Raw genomic sequence first — 22,739 nt, forward strand, 5'->3', positions numbered from 1 at the left:
CCTAAAACTTCCATGCACATAGCCACTGAAGGGAATGATAGAGACTGAAGGTTTAGACAAGCTAAAACTAACTTCATTTGTCTCTTGTCTGTCAAAGAAAGAGTCATGGACACTGAATCTATTTGGAAACCTAAAAAGGTGACCTTTGTCTGAGGAATCAAAAAAACTTTTGTAAATTGATTCTCCAACAATGTTTTTTAAGAAACAACACAAGTTGTTTTGTGTGAGATTCTGCTAAATGAAAAGATTGAGCTAGTACCTAGATATCGTCCAAATAAGGAAACACTGCAATACCCTGCTCTCTGATTACAGATAGAAGGGCACCGAGAACCTTTGAAAAGATTCTCGGAGCTGTCGCTAAGCCAAATGGAAGAGCGACAAATTGATAATGCTAGTCTAGAAAGGAGAATCTTAGAAACCGATAGTGGTCTGGATGAATCTGAATATGAAGATAAGCGTCCTGTAAGTCTATTGTGGACATGAAATGACCTTGCTGAACAAAAGGTACAATAGTCCTTGAAAGTTGGGACTCTAACAAAACGATTTAGGGATTTCAGATCCAGAATTGGTCTGAATGAATCTTCCTTCTTTGGGACAATAAACAGATTTGAATAAAAACTCAAACCCTGTTCCTGTTGAGGAACTGGAACAATCACCCCTGAAAGCTCTAGATCTGAATCACACTTCAGAAAAGCCTGAGCCTTCACAGGGTTTGTTGGAACATGGAAAAGAAAGAATCTTCCCATGTGAGGTCTTATTCTGAAACTTATTTGATACCCATGAGAAACAATATCCTGAATCCACTGATTTTGGACAGAATCTGCCCAAATGTCTTGAAACAATTTCAATCTGCCCCCCCCCCACCACCACCACCACCAGTTGAACTGGTTTGAGGGCCGCACCTTCATGCAGTCTTAGGGGCTGTATTTTGTTTCTTATTAGGCTTGGATTTATTCCAATTCATAGATGGTCTACAATTGGGACCAGAGGCCTTAGGGGAAGGAGTGTTTTTTTTTTGTTCTTTAATCTGACGAAAGGAACAAAAATGATTGGGAGCTTTAAATTTACCCTTAGATTTCTTATCTTGTGGCAGAAAAACTCCCTTATCCCCAGTGATAGTGGAGATAATAGAATTTAATTGAGATCCAAATAAATTATTACCTTGAAAAGATAGAGATAGGTATCTAGATTTAGACACCACATCAGCATTCCATGATTTAAGCCATAAAGCTCTTCTAGATAGAATAGCTAACAACATAGATTTGATATTAATCTTAATAATATCAAATATAGCATCACAAATTAAATGATTAGCATGTTAAAGTGAAACAACAATGCTAGACAAATCAGGATCTGATAACTGTTGTGCTAGACTGTCCAACCAAAAAGTTGAAGCAGCAGCAACATCAGCTATAGAAATAGCAGGTCTAAGAATATAGCCAGTATGTAAAAATGCCTTCCTAAGATCAGATTCAATCTTCTTATCTAAGGGATCCTTAAAAGAGGTACTATCTTCCATAAGAATAGCAGTACGTTTGGCCAGAATAGAAATAGCGCCATCAACCTTAGGGACTTTCTCCCAAAGCTCTAAATTGGACACAGGTAAAGGATACAATTTTTTAAACCTAGAAGAAGGATTAAAAGAAGTATCAGGCTTAGACCATTCCTTAGTAATCATATTTGAGATAGCATCTGGAATAGGAAAAACTTCAGGAGTAACCTCAGAAGTCTTAAAAAACAAAATTTATGCTTACCTGATAAATTTATTTATTTCTTAACATGGTGAGTCCACGGATCATCAATTACTGTTGGGAATATCACTCCTGGCCAGCAGGAGGAGGCAAAGAGCACCACAGCAAAGCTATTAAGTATCAAGTAACAGGGAGGGCCGTGGACTCACCGTGTCAAGAAATAAATCCATCAGGTAAGCATAAATTTTGTTTTCTTTCTTAAGACACGGTGAGTCCACGGATCATCAATTACTGTTGGGAATCAATACCCAAGCTAGAGGACACAGATAAGGGAGGGCAAGACAAGTAACCTAAACAGAAGGCACCACTGTCTGCAGAACTTTCTCCCAAAAGAAAACTCAGCCGAGGCAAAAGTATCAAATTTACAGAATTTAGAAAAAGTGTGCAAAGAAGACCAAGTCGCAGCCTTACCAATCTGATCTACAGAGGCCTCATTCTTAAAGGCCCAAGAAGAAGACACCCCCTAGTGGAGCAAGTTGTAATTCTCTAAGGAGGATGCTGCCCAGCAGTCTCATAAGCCATACAAATAACACTTCTCAAACAGGGAGAAAGAATTGGCTTACTAGGGCTTTACGTTTACTAGAAAAGCAAACAAACAATGCGGAAGACTGACGAAAGTGCTTCGTAGCCTGCAGATCGAATTTAAGAGCACGCACAACGTCTAAGTTGTGGAAAAAACGATCTTTACTAGCAGAAGGATTAGGACAGAGAGAAGGAACAACAATTTCCGGATTAATATTTCTGTCCGAAACAACCTTAGGAAGAAAAACAAACTTGGTACGGAGAACTGACTTATCTGCATGAAATATGAGATAAGGAGAATCACACTGCAATGCTGAGAGTTCAGAAACCATCCGAGCAGAAGAAATAGCAGTAAGAAACAAAACTTTCCAGGATAATAACTTAATATCTATGGAATGCATACGCTCAAACGGAGCTTGTTGTAAAACTTTAAGAACAAGATTAAGGCTCCAAGGAGGAGCAACTGATTTACATACAGGCCTGATTCTGACCAGGGCCTGGCAAAAGGATTGTACATCCTGCACTTCCGCCAGACGCTTGTGCAGCAGAATGTATAAAGCAGAAATCTGACCTTTGAGGGTATTGACAGATAACCCCTTCTCAAAGTCTTCCTGGAGAAAAGATAAGGGATCCTGACCATACTCCAAGAAAATTCTTTAGGCGCACGCTATTAAAGGAATTTACGCCATATCTTATGGGAAATCTTCCCTGTAACAGGCTTGCAAGCCAGAATCATGGTCACAATGATCGACTCAGAAAAAAACACGTTTAGACAGTACTAATCATTCAATCTCCAAGTAGAAGTAGAGAAACAAAATTTGGATGAAATAAGGGACCCTGATCAGAAGGTCCTTCCTCAAAGGTAGTCTCCAAGGTGGAAGAAAAGACCTCTCCACTAGGTCTGCATACCAGATCCTGCGAGGCCACGCAGGGACAATTAGAATTACCGATGCTCTCTCCAGTTTGATACGAGCAATGACTCGTGGAAAGAGAGCAAACTGAGAAAACAAGTATGCCAGCCTGAAATACCAAGGACCCGCCAGAGCATCTATCAGAGATGCCTGTGGACCTCTTGACTTCTAACCGAACCTTGTTGGCTTGGCATTTTGCCGAGCCGCCACTAGATTCAACTCCGACAACCCTCGTATGAGGGTTAAGTTGGAGAACACCTCCAGATGGAGCTTCCACTCCTGGAATGTGGAAGATAGACAACAATTGTAAGCTTCCGCCCACTGAACAATCCAAGTCACCTCCTACATGGCTAAGAAACTCTGAGTTCCTCCCTGGTGTTGATGTAAACCTTTGAGGTGATATTGTCCGACTGAAATCAAGCTAAGAACAACAGAGGCCAAGTCATCAGAACATTATAATTGCTCTCAACTCCAAGATGTTAAAAAGAAGAGCAGACACTTCCGAGTTCATAATCCCTGTGCCTTAAACAAGACCCAGACTGTTTCCCAGCCCAGCATGTTGGCATCCGTGGTCATAGCACCCAGGAATGTCTCTAGAAGCACGTGCCCTGAGACAGATACTTCTGAGAAACCACCACAGGAGAAAGTCTCTTGACGACTGATATAGATCTATCCTCCGAGACAGATCTGAATGTATTCCATTCTATGGAAAATAGCAAAGGGAATGATGTCCATGATAAACGTCAGACCAAAACCCTCCTACCTTGAGTCACTGAAAAGTGAAGGAAAATCAACTGCAGCTAGATTCAAACTCCAAACCTACTGGTTGTAAGATGGCTAAGCTATGTACCGGACCACTAGAGCTTGCTGTTGGTTGGACAGACACTGCAGAGAGAGGAAAAGGAAAAAATCATTAATTATCTAACCTCCATTAGAAATCTTCTCCTAGACAGAGAATCTATTAAGAAGCAAACCTACAGCACCTGGTGTTCCTAAGCAGACTCACATCCAGGTACTGACCTGACCTGGCCCCACATAACTTCCGAGATCAGACGGAATCAGGAGCATTCAGGGAATTGAGGCGGTAGAACCAAATAAATCACCCTTAAAAATATGAAACAAGGTAACCCTTCTCCCGATGAATTTCCAATCCCTGGGAAAGAAGTCTGGAGAATATCTCTTAAAAGAGAATTTCCTTGAAGGAAGGATGACACCTGAACTATATTGTCCAGAAAAAAACACCCCTACAATAGTCCAAGACCTAAAAGTCTGTTTCGGAGGAAGGAACTCAGAGTCTTGAGAATGTCCTGAATAAAGGGAACAATAAATCCATCAGGTCTTATGAACAGGCCCTCTAGAAATAAAGGAGAAGGGATACTACTTGAAGGTCAGAACCTGAGTTATTAGAGGTAAGTACCTAGATCCCGCTCCCAAACTGGGACGGAACTATCAATCCCAGAGAGGAAAGTCCTGAACCCAGTTCAAGGGATGCCTCTCATCACACCTGGATTGCAGATACTCTAGAAAAAGAAAACTGCCCCCGGGAGAAATCTTAAAATTGTACTCCAAAAAAAGGCAAGACTGACCCTGCAGAAAGAGGAAAAAAGGAAACTTTCCTATAGTCATACTCTCTTTACATTCACTCACAACCAAGGCCAAACAAGATATCATCCTTGAAAGGAAAAACGCCAGAAGCGTGGATTTGGAGAAAAAGTAAAATATTGAACCTGCAACTGCAGAACTAAAAAGCCTTAAGCTGTACCACTAAGCCACAGGTAGGCTTCTCAGCTGACGGAAATTTCAGCCACAATGCCCGGCGGGCAAGTACAGCAAATCTAAAAAACAAAATTTATGCTTACCTAATAAATTTCTCTCTCTTGTGGTGTATCCAGTCTACGGGTTCATCCATTACTTGTGGGATATTCTCCTTCCCAACAGGAAGTTGCAAGAGGACACCCACAGCAGAGCTGTCTATATAGCTCCTCCCCTAACTGCCACCCCCAGTCATTCGACCGAAGACAAGCAAGAAAAAGGAGAAACTATAGGGTGCAGTGGTGACTGTAGTTTAAAAATAAAAAACACCTGCCTTAAAGTGACAGGGCGGGCCGTGGACTGGATACACCACAACAGAAAGAAATTTATCAGGTAAGCATAAATTTTGTTTTCTCTTGTAAGGTGTATCCAGTCCACGGGTTCATCCATTACTTGTGGGATACCAATACCAAAGCTTTAGGACACGGCAGGAACTTAAACGGAAGGCACCACTGCCTGCAAGACTTTTCTCCCAAAAATAGCCTCCGAGGAAGCAAAAGTATCAAATTTGTAGAATTTAGAAAAAGTATGAAGCGAAGACCAAGTCGCCGCCTTACAAATCTGTTCAACAGAGGCCTCATTTTTAAAAGCCCATGTGGAAGCTACCGCTCTAGTGGAATGAGCTGTAATTCTTTCAGGAGGTTGCTGGCCAGCAGTCTCATAAGCTAAACGGATTATGCTTCTCAGCCAAAAAGAAAGAGAAGATGCCGAAGCCTTTTGGCCTCTCTTCTGTCCAGAGTAGACAACAAACAATGCAGATGTTTGAACAAAATCCTTAGTAACATAGAAACATAGATATTGACGGCAGATAAGAGCCATAGGCCCAGCAAGTCTGCCCGACCTTACCTAACAGTATAAACTTATCTAGTTCGTAGGATAGCCTTATGCTTGTCCCATGCATTTTTAAAGTCCCCCACAGTGTTTGTTGCTACTACCTCTTGAGGAAGTTTATTCCATAAATCAATCACTCTTTCTGTAAAGAAGTGCTTCCTCAAATTACTCCTGAATCTACTACCCTTTAGCTTGAGCTCATGACCCCTTGTTCTTGAATTTTCCATTTTATGTAAAATACCCACAGCCTCAGTTTTACTAAACCCTTTAATGTACTTGAAAGTTGCTATCATATCACCTCTTTCCCTTCTCTCCTCTAAGCTATACATATTTAGGTAATTGAGCCTATCCTGGTAAGTTTTATTTTTTAGACCATGTACCATTTTGGTAGCCCTCCTTTGCACAGATTCAAGTTTGTTAATATCCTTCTGAAGATATGGCCTCCAGAACTGCACACAATACTCAAGATGAGGCCTAACTAATGATCTATAAAGTGGCATAAGAACCTTACTATTTCTGCTGCAAATACCTCTACCAATACATCCAAGCATTCTGCTAGCCTTACTCTCTGCATTACTACATTGTTTACTAAGTTTTAAATCATCTGAAATAATAATTCCCAAGTCCTGTTCCTCATCTGTAACAGTCAGTAAAGTGTCATTGAGTCTGTAATTAACATTTGGATTTTTCTTCCCTAAATGCATTATTTTACACTTTGCTGTGTTAAACTTTAGACCCCAGTCATTTGTCCAATCCTCCAATTGTTGTATATTACTTCTCATTTTGTCTACCCCCCCCCCCCCCCCGGAACATCCACTCTGTTGCAAATTTTTGTATCATCTGCAAAGAGACATACTTTCCCCTGTAGCCCTTTGCTGATATCGCAGATAAATATGTTAAACAAAAAAGGCCCCAGAACTGACCCCTGAGGAACACCACTAGTAACAGCCCCCTCTGCTGAATGAACTCCATTTACTAAGACACTTTGTTTTCTGTCCTTAAGCCAGCATTCCACCCAGTTCACAATTTTTGAATCTAGACCAAGGAGATATAGTTTGTGAATAAGTTTATTGTGTGGGACGGTGTCAAATGCTTTGCTGAAATCTAGATATGCTACATCAACTGCTCCTCCCTTGTCTAATACTTTTGTTACATAATCAAAGAAGTCAATTAGATTAGTCTGACATGATCTCCCTGAAGTAAAACCATGCTGATTTTGGTCCTCTAAATTGTTTGTCTTTATCTAAGTCATAATTCTTTCTTTTAAGAGGCTATCCATTAATTTCCCTACTACTGAAGTTAAACTAACTGGCCTGTAGTTGCCAGATTCTTCTCGACTGCCCTTTTTATGAAGAGGTATTACATTTGCTATTCTCCAATCATCTGGGACAGCTCCTGTTAATAGTGACTGATTAAACAGATCAGTTAATGGGACAGTTAGCACTGATCGAAGTTCTTTTAAAACCCTTGGATGAATATTATCAGGACCCACTGCCTTTGTAACATTTATTTTTGATAATGCTAACAAAACCTCATCCTCTGTAAAAAGATTACTGTTAAGCTTGTTTCTATTTTTCGTAGCATCCCTTAATGTAGACATTGTATCTTCACAATCTTTTGTGAAAACAGAACAGAAGTAATCATTGAGACAGTCTGCAATCTGCTTATCTCCTTCTATTATTCTACCATCAACTGATTTCAATTTTACTATTCCTACCTTATTTTTTCTTCTTTCACTGATATATCTAAAGAATGTTTTGTCCCCATGTTTTACTGACTGTGCTATCTTCTCTTCTGCATGAGCTTTAACCTTCCTAATTAACTGCTTAGTCTTTTTTTGTTGGAGTCTCCATATTTTCATATCATCATCTGCTTGTGTGTGTCTGTAATTTTTATAAGATATCTTTTTTGTCTTTACAGCATGTGCTACTTCTTTGGAAAACCAAATTGGTTTCCGCTTTCTGTTACTTTTACAGACATGTCTAATACAGTGTGCGGTTGCATCTAAAATGGCACCTTTCACAAATTCCCACTGTTCTTGAACCCCTGTAATAAGAGTTTGCCCCTTTAAATAGTTTTTTAGGTATTCTCCCATTAATGAAAAATCTGCCGTCCTAAAGTCTAAAACTTTTGTTTTAGTCTGGGTGGACAGTTCCTGAACATGAATACTAAACCAAACAGAGTGATGATCACTGGATCCTAAGTTCTCACCTACAGACACATCTGAAACTGTATCACTGTTTGTAAGTATTAGATCTAATATAGCTTCCTTACGAGTTGGTTCCTTGACTAGTAGCTTGTAAATAAAACTTTAAAGCACAAACCACGTCAAGATTGTGTAATAGACGTTCATTCTTTGAAGAAGGATTAGGACACAGTGACGGAACAACAATCTCCTGATTGATATTCTTATTAGATACCACCTTAGGAAGAAACCCAGGTTTGGTACGCAAAACTACCTTATCTGCATGGAAGATCAGATAAGCGGAATCACACTGTAAGGCAGATAACTCTGAAACTCTTCGAGCCGAAGAGATAGCTACCAAAAACAGAACTTTCCAAGATAAAAGCTTGATATCTATGGAATGCAAAAGGTTCAAACGGAACCCCTTGAAGAACTTTAAGAACTAAATTTAAACTCCATGGCGGAGCAACAGGTTTAAACACAGGATTGATTCTAACTAAAGCCTGACAAAACGTCTGAACGTCTGGAACATCTGCCAGACACTTGTGCAGAAGAATAGACAGAGCAGAAATCTGTCCCTTTAAGGAACTAGCTGACAATCCCTTCTCCAATCCTTCTTGGAGAAAGGATAATATCCTAGGAATCCTGACTTTACTCCATGAGTAACCCTTGGATTCACACCAATGAAGATATTTACACCATATCTTATGATAGATTTTCCTGGTGACAGGCTTTCGAGCCTGAATTAAGGTATCAATGACCAACTCGGAGAAACCACGTTTTGATAAAATCAATCGTTCAACCTCCAAGCAGTCAGCCGCAGAGAAATTAGATTTGGATGTTTGAATGGACCTTGGAGTAGAAGGTATTGCCTCAGCGGCAGAGTCCATGGTGGAAGGGATGACATGTCCACCAGATCTGCATACCAAGTCTTGCGTGGCCACGCAGGTGCTATCAAAATCACTGAAGCTCTCTCCTGCTTGATCTTGGCAATCAGACGAGGGAGGAGAGGAAATGGTGGGAACACATAAGCCAGGCTGAAGGACCAGGGCACTGCTAGAGCATCTATCAGCGCTGCCTGGGGATCCCTTGACCTGGACCCGTAACAAGGAAGCTTGGCGTTCTGACGAGACGCCATCAGATCCAGTTCTGGTTTGCCCCATAGTTGAATCAGCTGGGCAAATACCTCCGGATGGAGCTCAGACTCCCCCGGATGAAAAGTCTGCCGACTTAGAAAATCCGCCTCCCAGTTCTCTACTCCTGGGATATGGATAGCTGAGAGATGGCAAGAGTGAACCTCTGCCCATAGAATTATCTTTGAAACCTCCAACATTGCCAGGGGGCTTCTTGTTCCCCCCTGATGGTTGATATAGGCTACAGTCGTGATATTGTCCGACTGAAATCTGATGAACCTGACCGCAGCTAGTTGAGGCCAAGCCAGAAGAGCATTGAATATCGCTCTCAGTTCCAAAATGTTTATCGGAAGGAGGGCTTCCTCCTGAGTCCACGAACCCTGAGCCTTCAGGGAGTTCCAGACCGTGCCCCAGCCCAGAAGGCTGGCATCTGTCGTCACTATAGTCCACTCTGGCCTGCAGAAACTCATTTCCCTGGACAGATGGACCCGAGATAACCACCAGAGAAGAGAATCCCTGGTCTCTTGATCCAGATTTAGCAGAGGGGACAAATCTGTGTAGTCCCCATTCCACTGATTGAGCATGCAAAGTTGCAGTGGTCTGAGATGTAGGCGGGCAAACGGAACTATGTCCATTGCCGCTACCATTAGGGCGATTACTTCCATACACTGAGCCACTGACGGCCGAGAAGTGGAATGAAGAGCACGGCAGGAAGTTAGAAGCTTTGATAACCTGACCTCTGCCAGAAAAACTTTCATTTCTACTGAATCTATCAGAGTTCCTAGGAAGGAAACTCTTGTGAGAGGGGAGAGAGAACTCTTTTCTTCGGTCACCTTCCACCCGTGAGACCTCAGAAAGGCCAGAACAATGTCCATATGGGACTTGGCGATTTGAAAAGTCGACGCCTGTATCAGAATGTCGTCTAGGTAAGGAGCCACCGCTATGCCCCGTGGCCTTAGAACCGCCAGTAGGGACCCTAGAACCTTCGTAAAGATTCTTGGTGGCGTGGCTAACCCGAAGGGAAGAGCCACAAACTGGTAATGCCTGTCTAAGAAGGCGAACCTGAGCAACTGATGATGATCTCTGTGAATCGGAATGTGGAGATAAGCATCCTTTAAGTCCACGGTAGTCATATATTGACCCTCCTGGATCATAGGGAGGATGGTTCGGATAGTCTCCATCTTGAAGGATGGGACCCTGAGAAATTTGTTTAGAATCATGAGATCCAAGATTGGTCTGAAAGTTCCCTCTTTTTTGGGAACTATAAACAGATTTGAATAGAAGCCCTGCCCCTGTTCCTCCCTTGGAACTGGATGGATCACTCCCATAACCAGTAGATCTTGAACACAACGTAAGAATGCCTCTCTCTTTATCTGGTTTACAGATAATTGTGAGAGATGAAATCTCCCCTTTGGAGATGAAGCTTTGAAGTCCAGAAGATATCCCTGGGAAACAATCTCTAATGCCCAGGGATCCTGGGCGTCTCTTGCCCAAGCCTGGGCGAAGAGAGAAAGTCTGCCCCCTACTAGATCCGGTACAGGATCGGGGGCTACTCCTTCATGCTGTCTTAGAGGCAGCCGCAGGTTTCTTGGCCTGCTTCCCCTTGTTCCAAGCCTGGTTAGGTCTCCAGACTGGTTTGGACTGGGCGAAATTTCCCTCTTGCTTTGCATTAGAGGAAACTGAAGCTGCGCCACTCTTGAAGTTTCGAAAGGAACGAAAATTATTCTGTTTGGTCCTTAACTTATTGGACCTATCCTGAGGAAGGGCGTGACCTTTCCTCCAGTAATATCAGAAATGATCTCCTTCAGACCAGGCCCGAATAGGGTCTGTCCCTTGAAGGGGATGTTAACAAGCTTAGACTTTGAAGTAACGTCTGCTGACCAGGACTTAAGCCATAGCGCCCTACGCGCCAAAATGGCAAAACCTGAATTCTTAGCCGTTAGCTTGGCTAAATGAAAAATGGCGTCAGAAATAAAGGAGTTAGCTAACTTAAGAGCTTTAATCCTGTCTAGAATATCGTCTAACGGGGTCTCCACCTGTAGAGCCTCCTCAAGATACTCAAACCAAAAAGCCGCTGCAGCAGTGACTGGGGCAATGCATGCAAGAGGCTGGAGAATGAAACCTTGATGTATAAAAATTTTCTTAAGGAGCCCCTCCAATTTTTTATCAATAGGATCTAGGAAAGTACAACTGTCCTCGACGGGGATAGTTGTACGCTTAGCTAGGGTAGAGACTGCTCCCTCCACCTTAGGAACCGTCTGCCACGAGTCCCGTATGGCGGCATCTATGGGAAATATCTTTTTGAAAGCAGGAGGGGGAGAGAACGGCACACCTGGTCTATCCCATTCCTTAGTAATAATTTCCGAAAACCTCTTAGGGACTGGAAAAACATCAGTGTAAACAGGCACTGGAAAGTATTTGTCCAATTTACACAATTTCTCTGGAACCACAATGGGGTCACAGTCATCCAGTCGCTAAAACCTCCCTAAACAATAAGCGGAGGTGTTCAAGCTTAAATTTAAACGCTGTCATTTCAGAATCAGACTGAAGTAACGCCTTCCCTGAGTCTGAAATGTCACCCACAGATAGAAGCTCACCTGCCTCGGCTTCTGAGTATTGTGAGGGTATATCGGACACAGGCATTAAAGCGTCAGAAAGCTCTGTATTAGTTCTAGCCCCAGAGCTGTCTCGCTTTCCTTGTAGCCCTGGCAGTTTGGAGAATACCTCTGAGAGGGTAGCATTCATAACTGCCGCCATGTCCTGTAAGGTAAAAGAATTAGACGAGCTAGATGTACTTGGCGTCACTTGAGCTGGAGTTATAGGTTCTGACACATGGGGAGAGCTAGATGGCATAATCTCCCTCTTTTCAGTCAGAGAATCCCCTGGAGATAAATCTTTAAGCGCCATAATATGGTCTTTATAGTTTATAGAAATTTCAGTACATTTGGTACACATTCTATGAGGAGGTTCCACCATGGCTTCCAAACATATTGAACAAGGAGTTTCCTCTATGTCAGACATGTTTAACAGACTAGTAATGAGACAAGCAAGCTTGGAAAACACTTTAATAAAGGTGAAACAGCAATTAAACAAAAACGTTACTGTGCCTTTAAGAGAAAAAAACTAGCACTTAAACTGCAACACAGTGTAAAAATATAGTGAAGTCTTTGAAATTTTTACAGTGTGTGTAAGGGACTAAAGCAACATTGCACCCACTTGCAAATGGATGATTAACCCCTTAGGCCCCAAACCGGATTGAAAAAACGTTAAAAGACAGTTGAGCACCATGCCACAGCTCTGCTGAGGCTCCTACCTGCCCTCAAATACGATTTTGTGCAGAAATAACCCTTTGTTATGGTCCTCAGATGCCAGAGAACTGCTCTAGGGAAGCTGGATGTCTCAGTCTGAATTAAAACTGCGCATCTAGAGCGCTAAAATAGGCCCCTCCCACCATGTACTGGATGCCAGAGGGGCCTTAAGAAAATACTCCTAGGAGTATCTGACTAGCCATGTGGAAACTAGGCCCCAAATAAAGACTTATCTCCCTCAGAGAAAAAACGTCCTATTTATGAAGTCATGTAAACGTTTTGTCACTAAGTAATATGAATATTAACATGAGTATTACCCTGTTTTGTAAGCATGATCCCAGTCGCTGTTAAATCACTGCATCAGGCTTACCTCAAATACACAAGGCTCTGTCAGCATTTTCTAGAACTTATTCATCTCTCTAGAAATAAAAATACTGAACATACCTCAAAGCAGGTAATCTGCAGACCGTTCCCCCAACTGAAGTTGTCCCATACTCTTCAGTTATGTGTGAGAACAGCAATGGACCTTAGTTACAAACCGCTAAGATCATCAAACCTCCAGGCAGAATTCTTTTTCTAATTTCTGCCTGAGAGCAAAACAGTACAATGCCGGTACCGTTTAAAAATAACAAACTTTTGATTGAAGGTAAAACTACACTAAGTCACCACATATCTCTTGATACTTCCTATCTTGTCGAGAGTTGCAAGAGAATGACTGGGGGTGGCAGTTAGGGGAGGAGCTATATAGACAGCTCTGCTGTGGGTGTCCTCTTGCAACTTCCTGTTGGTAAGGAGAATATCCCACAAGTAATGGATGAACCCGTGGACTGGATACACCTTACAAGAGAAAAGACAAGACATTGCTCTAAATGAACAATAAAAACCTCCAGTTTCTTATCCATGGATCCGTAAGGGGGGCAGCTATCCTCCATAGGGATCGAGGTTCTCTGAGCCATAGTAGAGAAGCTCCCTTCTACTTATGGCACTGTGCATTTCAATGGATTCAGCGACAGAAAAATCCTTTAAAGGACATGAGACAGGAATAATGGTATCCTTAGCTTCTCCTATTCCTGTGAAATCTCCAAGGCACGTCTAGAAACACTTCCATAGGAATGGCGCTACCTAGAGAAAAAGGCGCACTCTCCTAATAAACCTATGTACAGAGGCAAAGATAATGATTGGGGGTTGTAAGTAGGGGAAGTGATACTTAACAGCTTTGCTGTGATGCTTTTTGTCTACTCCTGCGGGCCAGGAGTGATATTCCCAACAGTAATTGATGATCCGTGGACTCACTGTGTCTTAAGAAAGAAACAGAATTCAAATGTTTGCTATTCTTGTTATCAAGAGGACTAGATTCCTCAATACCCAAAGTAAACAATACTTCCTTCAACAAAGAACAAATATATTCAATCTTAAAAAGAAAGATTGATTTATCAATTTCAGTGTCTAAAGTAGGATTCTCTGAACCAGAGAAATCCTCATCAGCAGAAAATACTTCAGTATGCTGTTGACCAATACAAACTTCATTAGATCAATGAGAAGTAAGAAGAGACCTTTTACGTTTATTTGAAGGCGGAATAGCAGTTATAGCCTTCTCTATGGCTGCAGTAATATAATCTTTTATATCTACAGTAATATCATGTACATTAGACTGAAGGTTTAACAGTAGATATATTTGTACTTATAGAAACATTATCAGCATGAAACAATTTCTCATAACAAGTGCCATATATTTGAGCTGAAGAAGGAAGATCAACTAATTTACAACATGCACACTTAGCTTTGGTAGATTTGTTTTTAGGCAACTTGGTTTCTACAGTAACATCAGAGGCAGGATCAGTTTGAGACATATTGCAAAATGTAACAAAGAAAAAAATAACATTTAAACAAAATATCCAATTTCCTCAAAATAGTTTCAGGAATGGGAAAAAATGCTTATGAAAAAAACACTTATATGCAAAACAGAAGCAAACATCATATCCCTTTGTAACAAGCGAAAGCAGAGAGCAAAAGAGGGTGAGATTGGATACAACAATTTTTTGGTGCCAAAAATGCCGCTAACAAAGATGACGCAAATGCATAGAAAAAAAAAAACTTTGCATTAGCAAAGACGCAAAAAAATGACATGACTCGCGCCACAACAAACGTAACCTCCGTGCCAAAAATATTTGCGCCAAGAATGACTGAATTAAAAAGAAGCATTTTGCGTCATCGTGAAACTAATTTGCCCGCAAAAGTTTGAAGGAAAAAAAAAAGTCAGAAGTTACAACTAGCTGGAAGCCCTTGTAAGAAAAGGTTACTAAATTTCTCCCAAATGTAATTTTCCATGCTGAAACTGTTAGACTGCAAAGGGAAATAAACATAGACCTGACTCATGGCAAATATATGCAATATATATTTAAAACTTTAAAATATAAAGTGCCAAATATAGCTGAGAGTGTCTTAAAAAAAAGATATATACTTACCTGAAGACACCCATCCACATATAGCAGACAGCCAAACCAGTACTGAAACATATCAGCAGAGGTAATGGTACAAGAGTATATAGCAGACAGCTAAACCAGTACTGAAACGTATCAGCAGAGGTAATGGTACAAGAGTATATAGCAGACAGCTAAACCAGTACTGAAACATATCAGCAGAGGTAATGGTACAAGAGTATATAGCAGACAGCTAAACCAGTACTGAAACATATCAGCAGAGGTAATGGTACAAGAGTATATAGCAGACAGCTAAACCAGTACTGAAACGTATCAGCAGAGGTAATGGTACAAGAGTATATAGCAGACAGCTAAACCAGTACTGAAACATATCAGCAGAGGTAATGGTACAAGAGTATATAGCAGACAGCTAAACCAGTACTGAAACGTATCAGCAGAGGTAATGGTACAAGAGTATATAGCAGACAGCTAAACCAGTACTGAAACATATCAGCAGAGGTAATGGTACAAGAGTATATAGCAGACAGCTAAACCAGTACTGAAACATATCAGCAGAGGTAATGGTACAAGAGTATATAGCAGACAGCTAAACCAGTACTGAAACATATCAGCAGAGGTAATGGTACAAGAGTATATAGCAGACAGCTAAACCAGTACTGAAACGTATCAGCAGAGGTAATGGTACAAGAGTATATAGCAGACCGCTAAACCAGTACTGAAACATATCAGCAGAGGTAATGGTACAAGAGTATATAGCAGACAGCTAAACCAGTACTGAAACGTATCAGCAGAGGTAATGGTACAAGAGTATATAGCAGACCGCTAAACCAGTACTGAAACATATCAGCAGAGGTAATGGTACAAGAGTATATAGCAGACAGCTAAACCAGTACTGAAACTTATCAGCAGAGGTAATGGTACAAGAGTATATAGCAGACAGCTAAACCAGTACTGAAACGTATCAGCAGAGGTAATGGTACAAGAGTATATAGCAGACAGCTAAACCAGTACTGAAACGTATCAGCAGAGGTAATGGTACAAGAGTATATAGCAGACAGCTAAACCAGTACTGAAACATAACATAGCAGAGGTAATGGTACAAGAGTATATAGCAGACCGCTAAACCAGTACTGAAACGTATCAGCAGAGGTAATGGTAGAGGAGTATAATATCGATCTGTAAAGGGAGGCGGCAGATGAATCCCCACGACCGAATTTACAGAGAGCCTTAGAAAAGAATTCCCATAGGTGAAAACATGGTATCATTAGGCAAATACTCCCTCACATCTCTCAGACAAACACTGTACTTTGAGAGGAACTGGGCTTCAAAATGCTTAGAAGAAATCAAGCACGACTTGCCTCACCATCCTCCAACGAAGGCAAAGTTTGTAAAACTGAAGTATGAGTGAGGTGGGAGGTGTATTTATAGGCATCTTGAGGTTTGGGAAACTTTACCCCCTCCTGGTAGGAATGTATATCCCATACGTCACTAGCTCATGAACTCTTGCCACTTACATGAAAGAAATGGTATATATCTGGACCCACATATACACATATATATATATATATATATATATATATATATATATATATATATATATATATATATATATATATATATATATATATATATATATATATATACACACATACACACACACACACCACACATTATATATATGTGTATATATATATATATGTGTGTGTGTGTGTATATGTGTGTGTGTGTATATATATGTGTGTGTGTGTGTGTATATATATGTGTGTGTGTATATGTGAGTGTGTGTATGTGTGTATGTGTGTGTGTGTGTATGTGTGTGTATATGTGAGTGTGTGTATGTGTGTATGTGTGTGTATATGTGTGTGTATATGTGAGTGTGTGTATGTGTGTGTATATGTGTATACACACACATATATGTGAGTGTGTGTATGTGTGTATGTGTGTGTATATGTGTGTGTATATGTGAGTGTGTGTATGTGTGTGTATATGTGTATGTGTGTGTATATGTGTGTGTATATGTGGGTCCAGATATCAGCGCTCATAGAAGGGAGGAAACAAACAAAAGAACAAATTATGGTGCATTATGAAAGCACTGGTGTATAGCGTGGCAAAAGAGAGAAGAGTTTTGCTCACCTTTTTTAACCTCAAACTTGTGAGGAATGCTTGAAGCGTGGAGGATATTTAATCCCTATCTGTGTTAGAGATGTTAACGTCTAGGTAATCCATTGGAGTATGGTATTCCTTTCTTCCAGTAGCCTCAGGGTCTAGTGAGCTTCTCCTCTGTGGAGTATGATGCACTTCTTTTTTGTGTGAGGTATGTTAAGCTCCTCCTCTATGGAGTATGGTAAAAAGAATTCTATGGAGTATGGGTAGAAACCTCTAAGTAACACTTCTCCTATATGGAGTTAAATCTGTGGTGGATTTATTTGAGTCAGAGCAAATACATTTCTGAGGCAAGCTCTATAAATGAATAATAAAACTACTTTATTATGCTAAGACTAAAAACACAATTTGTATGTGATAGAATGATATTTAAAAGGATGATTTTGAGGGAGAAAACCCCCAAAAAATAATGTTACTTTTCTCCTGATAAATAAGTCTCAGATGAGAAATGGGCTTGTATTATTTTTTTTGGCAGTGGGTTTGTAACTGTCTTTGTGCCACAAGCGTTCTGTGAAAAAACGCTAATACCCTGGAGTTGGTGATGAGGGTAAAACTTGAGTAATGGTAGCTTCCATTTTTACACAAGATGAAGAAGATGTAATGTAAACGCTCCTTTAATGTGTCTATCGAATGTCCAGGTAGGTATTTTTCAAAAGAATATGGATCTTGATTTAATTCGCGTCTATGACAGGGTCCGTTCCTAGGAGTATAATCTTTGAAGGTCTCACCGGACTGGAAATAACATCAGTAGTGGGCGTGCCCTTACGCGTTTTGTGAACTACGTTCACTTCATCAGAGGGTATGCCCATAATGCTCTGAAGGACGCTTTTATAGCGTATCTGAGCTCAATTTTGCAACTGATTGCTTTCAGCAATGAGATTTTTATAAATATCATTCCATCACAAATTGTGTTTTTAGTCTGTGCATAATAAAGTAGTTTTATTATTCATTTATAGAGCTTGCCTCAGAAATTTATTTGCTCGGACTCAAAAAAAATCCACCACAGATTTTACTCCATATAGGAGAAGTGTTACTTAGAGGTTTCTACCCACACTCCATAGAATTTTTTTTTACCATACTCCATAGAGAAGGAGCTTAACATACCTCACACAAAAAAGAAGTTCACCATACGCCACAGAGGAGAAGCTCACTAGACCCTGAGGCTACTGGAAGAAAGGAATACCATACTCCAACGGATTACCTAGACGTTAACATCTCTAACACAGATAGGGATTAAATCCCCTCTACGCTTCAAGCATTCCTCACAAGTTTGAGGTTAAAAAAGGTGAGCAAAACTCTTCTCTCTTTTGCCACGCTATACACCAGTGCTTTCATAATGCACCATAATTTGTTTGTTTGTTTCCTCCCTTCTATGAGCGCTGATATCTGGACCCACATATACGTGTGTGTGTGTGTGTGTGTGTGTGTGTGTGTGTGTATGTATATGTATATGTAAACAAAAGACTTGCACTCTCTGGATTTTTCAAACGCCAATTTTACTGTGACCGTTTAGTTGTATTGTACTTCACTAGCACCCTGGTAGTTGGACCTAAGTGAGAGTGCACTCCCCTGCTATTATTTATATATACACACACACACACAAATATATATATATATACATACACACACACAGGGCCCCAGACAACAAGACACATACACACGCACATTAAGGCAACAAAACATATTCTGTAACCATAACCACCACACACACACGAACCCCAAGGTAATGACAAATGTGTACAAACTCGCGTGCACGGGGCCCCCAGGAAACAAAACACAAGCACGCACATGGGTCACGCAAGCAACAATACGCACACAAAAACGTATCACAATATAATGATGCTGTACATTTCATGCCCTCACGCACTGTGCCAGATACAGTTAGAAATAATTACCATTAGCAGTTTTCTTGTCGCCTTTTTCCTGTTTGTATTGTGAAGGATCCAAGTGAGCATTCTGCTCCTTTAGCTGCTCCGTCCGTTTTAAGCTGGCTACCTTCAGGTTCATCTGCAGCTGGCTCGTGTACTTCTCGTGCTGTAACACACACGTGTGAGGTGCCATGTGACAGAGATTAACGCTGCCATATTGGCTACTATAACCGTACATGACAAACATTAATATTATCCATAAATAGAATCAATGATTAAACGCCCCATATGAAAACACAGCAATTAAACAAGAATTTGTGTTTGACAAACTGATTACCTTAAAGGGACTGTCAAAACCAGAATATTTATTGTGTAAAAAGATAGAGAATCCCTGTATTACCCCTTCCCCAGTTTTACATAACCAACAGTTATATTAATATACTGTTTACCTCTGTGATTACCTTGTATATAGCCTCTGCAGACTGCTCCTTATCTCAGTTATATTAATATACTTTTTACCTCTGTGATTACCTTGTATCTAAGCCTCTGCAGACTGCTCCTTATCTCAGTTATATTAATATACTTTTTACCTCTGTGATTACCTTGTATCTAAGCCTCTGCAGACTGCCCCTTATCTCGGTTATATTAATACACTTTTTACCTCTGTGATTACCTTGTATCTAAGCCTCTGCAGACTGCTCCTTATCTCAGTTATATTAATATACTTTTTACCTCTGTGATTACCCTGTATCTAAGCCTCTGCAGACTGCCCCTTATCTGTTATATTAATATACTTTTTACCTCTGTAATTACCTTGTATATAGCCTCTGCAGACTGCTCCTTATCTCAGTTATATTAATATACATTTTACCTCTGTGATTACCTTGTATCTAAGCCTCTGCAGACTGCTCCGTATCTCAGTTATATTAATATACTTTTTACCTCTGTAATTACCTTGTATATAGCCTCTGCAGACTGCTCCTTATCTCAGTTATATTAATATACATTTTACCTCTGTGATTACCCTGTATCTAAGCCTCTGCAGACTGCTCCTTATCTCAGTTATATTAATATACATTTTACCTCTGTGATTACCTTGTATCTAAGCCTCTGCAGACTGCTCCTTATCTCTGTTATATTAATATACTTTTTACCTCTGTGATAACCTTGTATCAAAGCCTCTGCAGACTGCTCCTTATCTCAGTTATATTAATATACTTTTTACCTCTGTGATTACCCTGTATCTAAGCCTCTGCAGACTGCCCCCTTATCTCAGTTATATTAATATACTTTTTACCTCTGTAATTACCTTGTATCTAAGCCTCTGCAGACTGCCCCCTTATTTCAGTTCTTTTGCATATTAGTCAATCAGTGCTCACTCCTAGGTAACTCAATGTTATCTATATAAAACACATGAACTTCTGACCTCTAGAGGTGAAAAACTGTCAAAATGCATTCGAGTAGAGGCGGCCTTCAAGGTCTAAGAAATTAGCATACAAACCTCCTAGTTTTTGCTTTCAACTAAGAAAACCAAGAGAACAAAGCAAAATTGGTGATAAAAGTAAATAAGAAAGTTGTTTAAAATCACATACCCTATCAGAATCATGAAAGTTTTTTTTGGACTTGACTGTTCCTTTAAAGGAACAAAATGATCAAAACTGAAATGTGCACGCTTCTAGTAGATTACTGGTTTTAGCTGCATACGCAGATATGCTGTGAGGGCCTGTGCACCAGTATTCAGTGGTGTGTATTGCAAAATTGCTTCTATTTGAAAATGAAATACACCCTTGCACATTTCAATTTAGACCTTATTTCCCCTTTACATAATTTTAATCCCTAGGAACGCATTGCTCATCGACATAAAACCTCTTTTCCTGCTTGTGGAGGTTTGGCACTGCCCACCAATAGACGTGCGGGCATTTTTGTTAACCAAAATGAAATAAATATGGTCTCTGCAGTCCAGGGTCACACTTGTGCTGCACCAGTTGCCAAGTGAGAGAGGTTACTGTAGTAGAAACCGCTATACAAAGCATTTTAGTTACTATATCTTATCACCTCTGCTAAGGTCAGTTAGGGACAAATATGTGACAGTGTTAGGCTTGTAAGGTCTGCAGGGTGCACAAAATCCACAAAATTACAGGAAAAGGGGGCAAAAGGTACAGATTTACAAATTACAATATTACACCAAATGGTGCTAATGCCTTTATTACCCATTCCCCAGCATTGCACAACAAACATTGTTATATTAATATACTTTATAACATTTAAACCTCTACATTTCTGCCGGTTTCTAAGCCACTACAGACAGCCTCTTATAACATGCTTTATAGGAGACTGCTAGTTCATGCTAGTTCGTGTGAGCAATATAGATAACATTGTGCTCTCTGCCGTGCACTACAGTTAGACCCTGCAAATGTATGTGAGCCATATAACATTGTGCTCACGCTCATTGAGTTATTTAAGAGTCAGCACAACACTGCACTAATTGGCTAAAATGCAAGTAAATAGATAAAGTTGTGATCAGGGGGCAGTAAGAAGAGACTTGGATACAAGGTAATCACAGATGTAAAAAGTGTATTAATATAACTGAGATAAGGGGCAGTCTGCAGAGGCTTAGCTACAGGGTAATCACAGATGTAAAAAGTATATTAATATAACTGAGATAAGGGGCAGTCTGCAGAGGCTTAGCTACAGGGTAATCACAGAGGTAAAAAGTATATTAATATAACTGAGATAAGGAGCAGTCTGCAGAGGCTTAGATACAAGGTAATCACAGAGGTAAAAAGTATATTAATATAACTGAGATAAGGGGCAGTCTGCAGAGGCTTAGATACAGGGTAATCACAGAGGTAAAAAGTATATTAATATAACTGAGATAAGGGGCAGTCTGCAGGGGCTTAGATACAAGGTAATCACAGAGGTAAAAAGTATATTAATATAACTGAAATAAGGAGCAGTCTGCAGAGGCTTAGATACAGGGTAATCACAGAGGTAAAAAGTATATTAATATAACTGAGATAAGGGGCAGTCTGCAGAGGCTTAGATACAAGGTAATCACAGAGGTAAAAAGTATATTAATATAACTGAAATAAGGAGCAGTCTGCAGAGGCTTAGATACAGGGTAATCACAGAGGTAAAAAGTATCATTAATATAACTGAGATAAGGGGCAGTCTGCAGAGGCTTACATACAAGGTAATCACAGAGGTAAAAAGTATATTAATATAACTGAGATAAGGAGCAGTCTGCAGAGGCTTAGATACAAGGTAATCACAGAGGTAAAAAGTATATTAATATACCTGAGATAAGGGGCAGTCTGCAGAGGCTTAGATACAAGGTAATCACAGAGGTAAAACGTATATTAATATAACTGAGATAAGGGGCAGTCTGCAGAGGGTTAGGTACAAGGTAATCACAGAGGTAAAAAGTATATTAATATAACTGAGATAAGGGGCAGTCTGCAGAGGCTTAGATACAAGGTAATCACAGAGGTAAAAAGTGTATTAATACAACTGAGATAAGGAGCAGTCTGCAGAGGCTTAGATACAAGGTAATCACAGAGGTAAAAAGTGTGTTAATACAACTGAGATAAGGGGCAGTCTGCAGAGGCTTAGATACAATGTAATCACAGAGGTAAAAAGTATATTAATATAACTGAGATAAGGGGCAGTCTGCAGAGGCTTAGATACAAGGTAATCACAGAGGTAAAAAGTGTATTAATATAACTGTGCTGGTTATGCAAAACTAGGGAATGAGTAATAAAGGGATGTCTATCTTTTAAACAAAAAAAAATGGAGACCACTGTCCCTTTAAGTG

At 40.2% G+C, this 22,739-nt stretch overlaps 1 protein-coding gene across 1 annotated transcript in view; it reads right to left on the reverse strand.

The window, feature by feature from the left end:
- Positions 1 to 22,739, reverse strand: part of CEP170B (centrosomal protein 170B) — a 325,448-nt gene that overhangs the window by 153,319 nt on the left and 149,390 nt on the right. The window contains exon 6 of the mRNA XM_053697256.1: positions 18,953 to 19,091. Within this exon, the coding sequence (XP_053553231.1) occupies positions 18,953 to 19,091 (139 nt within the window). The remainder of the gene's footprint in view (positions 1 to 18,952; positions 19,092 to 22,739) is intronic.

This window comes from Bombina bombina, chromosome 1, assembly GCF_027579735.1.
Source record: "Bombina bombina isolate aBomBom1 chromosome 1, aBomBom1.pri, whole genome shotgun sequence".
NCBI classification, from domain to species: domain Eukaryota; kingdom Metazoa; phylum Chordata; class Amphibia; order Anura; family Bombinatoridae; genus Bombina; species Bombina bombina.